Genomic DNA, 8,719 nt, shown 5'->3' with positions numbered 1-8,719 from the left:
GACTGGGTGTCTACACCAGTGTACAAATTCACACACTCGAGGTTTCTCTGTATTTTTACTGGGGTACACTTATGGAAAAAAAAAAAGAGAGAGAGAGAGAGAGAGAGAGAGAGAAAAGTCAGCAATAATATCCCTCCTTACATCCACTGCTGAAAATTTCTACCTAAAATAGTGGCCATATTCAGTGATGGCCACCTATGAAATAAGCAAACAATCATACTCTATTTATCTTCTCGGCTGCTTCTATATGTAGCCAGACACCTTAAACCCAGAAGGGGAGGACAAACATGTATCACCTCCATGTCATTCCATCCTCCACCATCAGGCTGTCCTAAATTGCATCAGGCATCTCAACTGCTAGCCCAAATTTTTCCTTTTACAGAAACTTATACCCATTACATGCAAATTGTTATGGTAAGTATCAGAAACACACATAGGAGTGGTTAGGTTAATAGAAAGTGATGATAAGGACACAATAAGGAAGAAACATGTGCCACAGTGAGACCTGAGATGGGCTTGAGGTAAGGAGTTCTGAGGCTAGGGGATGGAGAATTAAGTGGTCTCTACTGCCTAGGATAAATTTCTTGAGTAGGGCTTCATATCTGAATCCCTCAAAGCCATCAGAAACCACACATAATGCACCATCACTGTCAGCAGAAACCATCTCAGGTGTGCAATAACAATGTCTTTCAACTGAAAAATGAGCGATAATGGCAGAAGTGCAGATTTCCATCTTGCAGTGAAAATGACAATTGCTATAACCAAGGAATCACTGTACTACTGAACCAAATTAAATATGCACTACCTCAGCACTGTGTTACAGTGTACTCTTCATATCTATAATTCCTACTTGAACCATACTTATGATTCTGTGGACATGGTACACAGTATATGCACGAATTTTAAAAGAAGAAATATTGTAAGTTCATTACAGTATATTTATTTTTTTGAAGAGCTGAATCCACCAAATCCCATAATTTTTGCCATTTCTGGGTCCATACTACCCATATTCATATCTTCTTCAATAGTGGTATCAGCTTTCCTCTTCCTCTCTTTCCTTTTTTCTCTTCGGTATTCCTTTAGCTTCTCCTCCTGTAAAAAAAAATAAAATACTGTAAAATAAATAAAATAAAATACTGTAAATAAATAAATAATAACCTATGAAGAGAGGTCAAAACAGTTAAGTATAGTAATGGGAGTTATGTTATAGCTGTGAGTGGTCAGGTCTGAAAATTAATGTAGGTAAGAATAAAATGATGACTGTTGACAGACAAAATAATTTATTGTATGATGTGTTAGTTAATGAAGAGATGAACCGGTGGAAGACTGTTGTACCTTCAAAAGAAGAGTGGCTACAGCAAGTAATGTGGGAGAAGCTGAGAAATGGAACAGAAAACCAAGTTTGCCAGCTGCTAAAGGATTGGATGAAGCTAAGCTAACACGAATATTAACATCTGGGCCAATCTGTACTTCTGTAATACAAAAGAATATGGGGATTTCTTTTTGCCAGTTCATACATCTCTCAGCACACCACCTTTATTCTCTATGTACCGTATACAGAACGTCACAAGTCTTGTAACTGTAAAGGTGATAACGAAGTTTGAGTGCAAGTGAATTCCACTGGAAGAACTGGCACTCCTGTGAAACAATGATGATGATGATGAAGATGGTTTTATTTTTATTAGTTATTATTATCATTATTATTATTTTTATTATTATTATTATTATTATCTTCAACAACAATATCATCTGGACCTCCTTTCCCACCCTAGGGCAAGGTGAGGAGTAGAACGTCCAGACAACCAAAGTTTGCCTGATGCCATGGGCCACACTTCCATTCACTCATCATTCAAGCTCTCAAAATCCTGGCTCCATCTGACAGGCCAAAATAAAATTTCACCACCTTCTGTAGCTTTGCATGTACCAATATGACAGAGCCAATCTGAATGCTGTCATGTTAAAAAGGGACGCCAAATCCCTGGTCATGCACTTCTCCACACAAAATTCATCAGGTCAGCTCAATCTCTTGTCAGTCCCTTGGCCTCACCAACTTCCATACCTCTCTTCCTCACACACTCATCCACTGTATCCCTCCACCTTCTTCTTGACTTACCTCACCTCCTACCTCCACCAAATTCGTTCAGATATATCCTTTTCACCACTCTATTGTCATCCACTCTCTCAACATGACCATAATATCTCTGTACATTCTCTTCAATTCTAGTGTCCACAGACTTCCACATTCCACATCTTTCACAAATCACATTATTCCGTATCCTGCTCATTCTCTGCAGTTACATAAATTCCTCCTGCACTTGCATACATTCCTCAGAAGTCCCATCTCCACTGCCCTTACTCTTGACTTTTCATTTTCAAGCCATTCCATAGTCTCACATCTGTATGTTACAGGTGGCACTAACACTCCTTCATGTAAGCCTCGTGCAGCTGCAACACTCAGGCCTCTGTTTCTTGTCACAGCCTTCATAGCACCAGCTACTTTCCTTCCTTGTCATTCTACTTTCCACTTCTTTTGCACATTTTCCTCTCTTTTCTATCACCATGCCCAGGTGTTTGAACTCTTACCAATTCCAGTCACTCTCCATTCACTGTAACATCACACTGGTAGTCACCTCTCTCAATAACCATCACTTTACTCTTGTCTACACATACTCACAAGGCACAACACTCACAGACATCTACAAAACTCTGCATTAGTCTACCAAGCTCTTGTCCGGTATTTGCAAGTAGCACTGTGTCATCAGCATACAACAAATTTGAGATACTCCATCCGTCACCATTCATTACCAACGTCATCCCTCTCTCCATTACTCATGTTTTTCCTTCTCTCATCACCCCATCCATATACATATTGAACTACCATGGGGACATCACACAACCATGTTGCATGCCCATACCGACTGTGAACCATTCATTTAGATACCCATTCACCCTTACACATGTCTCACTATCATCTTAAAAACTCTTACACATGTCTCACTATTTATCATAAAAACTCGTGATGACAACTCGCAGCTTATCATCTGCACTGTACATGTGAAAAACCTTTCACAATGCTTCTCTGTCTACTTAGTCATATGCTTTTCCCACATTCATAAATGCCATAAACACCTTATAGTCCTTCTCACAAACCCTCTCCACTACATTTCACTGCAAATATTTGATCCAAACATCCTCTGCCATTCCTACAGCCACCCTGTTCGTCACTCACTAAGACTTCTGATATCTCTCTTACTTTCTCTTAAAATAATTCTATATACCTTCCCTACAACAGACTTACGCCACGATAATTCTTGCACTCACTTTGCTCACCTTTAATTTTGTACAGGGGTACAATCACTGCCTTTTACCACTCTACTGGCACATTTTCACTCATCCATGCCTTCTTACATACCTCCAACAAGCACTTCATTCTGCCCTATCCACTATACTTAATCATCTCTGCATAAACTTCATCAACCTCAGCTGCTTTCCCATTTCTCAGCTGCTTCACAACGTTCTTCACCTCTGCAAGTGTCACGTTTCCTGGCACTACATTTCTTCTCTGTACAACCCCAAAACCAACCATGTTAACACTCACTTTGCTCTCTCCATTCCCATTCATCAAACTTTCAAAATATTCTTTCCATCTGGTCCTTACTTCATCCCCGTGGGCTAATCTACCATCTGCATCCTTCACATTTTCACATTTCTTTTCACTGTCACCTCTACATTTCCACACCTCTTGGCAGAATAACTTCCTATTTTCAGATGCATTCACTTTTCTTCCTAGATCTTGAGAGTTACTGATGCAACATGCGGTTGGACAAGAGGACCACCAAGACATAAAGTAACTTGGTGGTAGGATGAGGGTGTAGAAGCTGCAGTTAAGGAGAAAAGAAGGCTTTTCCGGGAATGGAAGAAGGGTGGTAGCAAGGAGGAATACTTGGCTGCCAAACATAGGGCTTGAAGAGAGGTATACAGGGTGAAGTCTGAGTCACAGAGACTTTTACTTGATAACCTAAATCTTGGGGAAAGGAAAAATATGATATTTAAGGTGGCAAATCAGATGAAGAGGGATAATTGGGATATTATAGGTGAGCAGTGTGTGAAGAATGATGAACGAAGGGTAGTGGTGAAAAGTGAGGATATTAAAGAAGCATGGAGAGAGCATTATACCTGGTTGTTGAATGAGGAGTTTGACTGGGACAGGGAAGGTTTGGAGCCAGCAGATCTAGTGTTTGGCCCTTGGCCTGTGATTGATGCTGCTACTGTGAGTGAGGCAATAGGCAGGATAAAGGTGGGGATGGCAGAAGGTATGTCTGGGTTGACTGCTGAAATGTTGAAGGCCACAGGAGATGTAGGGGTGAGGTTAGTCACTGACCTGATAAATATGATTATTTATGAGTGTGTTGTCCCAGATGATTGGCTAAAGATTGTATTGTAAATGTGTATAAAGGGAAGGGTGGTGCCCTGGAAAGTGGAAATTATAGAGGTATAAAGCTTTTAGATCAGATAAGGACGGTAATGGAGAGAGTTTTAGAAGGTATAATTAGAGAAAGAGTGAATATTGATGAGATGCAGTTTGGGTTAATGCCAAGCAGGGGTACAACTGATGCCATATTCATTGTTCGACAGCTTCAGGAAAAATATATTGGTAGGAGAAGGGATCTGTATTTTGTTTTTGTTGATTTGGAGAAGGCCTTTGACAGAGTCCCTAGAGAGGTGGTGAAGTGGGCAATGAGAAAGTTTGGCTTGCAGGAGTGGTTGGTTAGGGTGGTTATGACCATGTACGTGGGTGATCGCACCCAGGTAAGAGTGAATGGAGATTTGAGTGATGAGTTTTCCGTGAATGTTGGTGTGCATCAGGGGTCAGTTTTGAGTCCCATGCTGTTTATCATGGTACTTGAAGCCCTCTCATGTGACTTTAGAAACGGACTCCCGTGGGAGATGTTGTATGTCGATGATTTGGTGTTGATTGCAGAGAACGAAAGGAAGGTGGAGGAAAGGTTTAGGAGGTGGAGAGATGGGGCACAAGGGCTTTAGGGTAAATGCAGATAAAGCAAAAGTGATGATGTCTAGGGTTGGTGGCGGTACTGTCAAAGACGAGGGAGAGTGGTCATGTGCAGTTTGCCACAAGGGTGTGGGAAGATTTCCATCTTGTTTGGTGTTTGTGATAAATGGGTGCACAAGAGATGTAGTGGTATCAGAGGTAGACTGCGAGATAATGCTGATTTTATGTGTACGGTGTGTCGGGGAGAGCAGGTGGAGATCGTCAGGCATGAAAGGATTGACCTTGCTGGTGAATCTCTTGAGTGTGTGGAAGAGTTTTGTTATTTGGGAGACATGTTGTGTGCTGAAGGTGGGACTGGAGCTAGCTCTGTGGCTAGGGTGAGAAGTGGTTAGAGGAAATTCAGGGAGCTCTTGCCTCTCCTGACATTGAGAGAACACTCCCTATGTGCTAAAGGGTCTTTGTATGCAGCATGTTAGGAGTGTAATGCTGTATGGTAGTGAGACCTGGGCAGTAAAGGAGGAGGATATTCGCCGGCTCAGACGTACAGAAATGACAATGATTAGGTGGATGTGTAGTGTGTCCCTGTGTGCAAGGTCTGGGGGGACTGGGCTTATGATGGAAGAGTTGAGAGATGGGATGGGACTGGAGTGTATTGGTGTTGTGATGAGGAGAGGTAGATTGAGATGGTTTGGACATGTGGAGAGAATGGGGGCTAATAATTGGGTAAGGAAGGTGAGAAGTGTTTATATTGGGGGTAGGGTTATGAGGGGTAGACTGAGAAAGACATGGGACGAAGTCATTAAGTGTGACCTCAGGGTTAAGGGACTGAACAGGAAGGCTGCAATGGATCGTGCAACATGGAGAGCCGCCATTAGGTGACCAAGACCGACGCATGCAAGCATGTTGGAGCCTTTAAAAACAAAACGACGAAACAATCATCATTTACCTCCTTTTTCCTCTTCACTAGTCTCTTTACATGTTTCTTGCTGTCAATATATTTAGTTCTTATTTTAACTGAACCCCTGTTCTATATCCACTCCAGCCACTTCTTCCCTTTTTTCTCCACTACTCTCTGAACCTCTTCATCCCACCATGCTGTACCTAACTTCTTTGTGTTATCCTTGCCACACCACACACTGCTTTGGCATTCCTAATTAAGCAGTCCCTATATTCATTCCACAGGCTGTCCAAATCCATTTCATTCCAATTCAATGATTCTAACTCTTCCCCTACTTTGACCCCATATTCATCTGCCATTTCTTTGATCCTCAGGTTCTCGACTTTCAGTCTCTCCCTAACTGCTTCTCTCCCTCATGGTAAACCTCACTCCTCTCTGCTGCATACCACAATCATATGATCTGACAAACCCGCACACTGTCCTCTCACTGCTCTCATATCAGCAACACTTACCATTATATCATTCACAGGACCAGTGCTTGCTATCTCATTCATGTCACCCATTACAATATCATCATCATCATCATTATTATTATGGCACCTGGTGGTTTAGTGGGTAATTAAGGTGTTCCAATCGGATTGAGCTGGTGAAGGTTTATATCCAAGGGATGGTTGAGGTTTATTGCTCATGTAATGCCACTCAGGGATGAGTGAGGCTGGTCACTCTCAACTTAAATGTCAGGACCAATCTGCTTAACCCAGGGCTCCTACAATCCTCATAGGCAATGCAGGCTTGGATAATGGATGGGTGGATGGATTACTATTATTATTATTATTATCTCACCCTGCCCTAGGGTGGGAAAGGAGGTCTGAATGATGAGGATGATTTTTATCTAATCATGATTATTATTATTACTTTATCAATACCTGATGCCTTCCCAATCATCAACCTATTCACAGCTTCTTCACTTCTGCTAATGCGACAGTTTCAAGCATTACATTCTCTGCCTTCAAACAAACCCAATATCAAGTACCATACTACTGCACTGTTTTCATCATTCTCTTTCATGAGTCTTTCAAAAAATTCATTCTATCTGCTCCTTACTTTACCTCCATTTTCTGATATTCTTCCATTTTCATCCTTCACATTTTCATACTTCTCCCACTCTTATTTCTACATTTTTATTTTTTGTCAAAAATAGTTTCCTATTTCGTTTCATAGTACTGTACAGTACTTACATGCATTTGCAGCATTCAAAACACTATGTCATTATCACAATCCTGGTGGGTGGTACAGCATTTTGTGGGTGGATGGGGGAAATTCAAAAGGACAGAGTGCAAGTGTATAAGCTGACTGCTGAGTAGATACAGTAGGTTTTGTCTTCTTGGAAGCTACCAGACATCTCCCCTCTGAAGAGTTAGTATGCAACCAAATTTAACCCCTCCGCCCATGATGACGCGTTTGTTGTCATATGGGTGTGGCTGCAACTATACAGTCATTACTCGTTTTACGATGGGGTTATGTCAGGTCATACCTTATCATATACCGATTTTATCGTAAATCGGTACACTGAAACCCATTATAAAAGGGAGGTTACGTCAACTCAACTTCCCAAAGTCACCTAACCAAGATTGAACCATAAATGACAACCCACCTTCATTCCTTCCTGTGTTGGTTCCAAGTCATCCCCTCCCCAAGGCTGGGGGACAGCCTGTGCTTACATGCACTAGTGGTCAGCTTCTGAGTCAGACAGGAACAGGTTAGGGGGAAGGGAATCCAGCCCATACCTGCACCAACCTTAGCACTGGGACCCATACCTGCACCAACCATAGCACTGGGGCCTACGCTGGCACTGACTTTACCACTAGGTACACAAATTCACAGTACTGTAGTACGATGTTTGGCTGAGAGGTGACGATAACGGGGGGACACATGAACAAGTTGAAAAGACAGGGCTTTGAAGGGGTGGCGGGACCTGAACCATAACAATGCCTGCACGTCGGGGCAGCCATCTTGCCTGAGACAAGCGACGGTCACCTTGCGTGTGCCTGGCGCTTTCTGATGGCAAAATCATTATCGTGGGAAATTTATTGTTAACAGAATTTTGGGGTGGAACTTTTCTATTATCGTTGTAGCGAAATATCGTAAACCAAAACATCATAAAACAAGTAATGACTGTACTCGATAACACGTTTGTCGTCATTTAAGCATAAAAACCTTTGTCAAAGAAAAGGTTTTCGGCCGATTGGCATAATTTTTGGAGGCGTCATAGTTCACAAGCTTCTCGTCAAAAGTAATGACTTGGCAACTTTGGGGCCCGGGACGTGCAGCACCCCGGACAGGCTGATTAATACCACAGCGGCTGTCAAGGGAGAAGGTGACACGCGGTGGGCCATTTAAATCGTACTCTATTTACCCGTCCTGGGCGCGCGTCATATTCCACTGTTCTAGTAGTGCTTGTGTTTACTTTTTGGGCACTGTTGTGATTAGATTTGGTGTCTGCAATAGGGAATTGGGCTTTTGTGAATCATTCCTGGCAGTTATCAGTCGTTGACCCAACGAAGATTGTGCTGGGCCTGCCCTGTTTTTCGCCATGTCCCAACAACTACATTCCCTCTACCCTGCACCCAATGTGAGTATTCAACCATTGTACAGTAGTGACAGTGAATCAGGTGAATATAGTGTGCAATAGCTTGTGAGGAAGGACATGGTGAAATGTTTAGCAGGGGGAGGCGGGAAACAGCCTGATGACACGGCGTTGTCTTGAACGGAATATTTGCCAAGGTGTTGATGAGGTCCTTGTTTTATGC

General features: G+C 42.3%; 1 protein-coding gene across 1 annotated transcript in view; it reads right to left on the bottom strand.

The window, feature by feature from the left end:
* Positions 1-202: 202 nt before the first annotated feature.
* The window catches only part of LOC145404727 (zinc finger matrin-type protein 2), a 32,636-nt gene continuing 24,119 nt past the window's right edge, over positions 203-8,719 (bottom strand). The window contains exon 6 of the mRNA XM_080276279.1: positions 203-1,092. Within this exon, the coding sequence (XP_080132405.1) occupies positions 940-1,092 (153 nt within the window). The 3' untranslated portion in view covers positions 203-939. The remainder of the gene's footprint in view (positions 1,093-8,719) is intronic.

Source organism: Coenobita brevimanus, chromosome 64 (assembly GCF_032717465.1).
Source record: "Coenobita brevimanus isolate Jiangsu-jjx chromosome 64, ASM3271746v2, whole genome shotgun sequence".
In the NCBI taxonomy this organism is placed as follows: Eukaryota; Metazoa; Arthropoda; class Malacostraca; order Decapoda; family Coenobitidae; genus Coenobita; species Coenobita brevimanus.
This window is presented reverse-complemented; position numbering and strand designations above follow the sequence as displayed.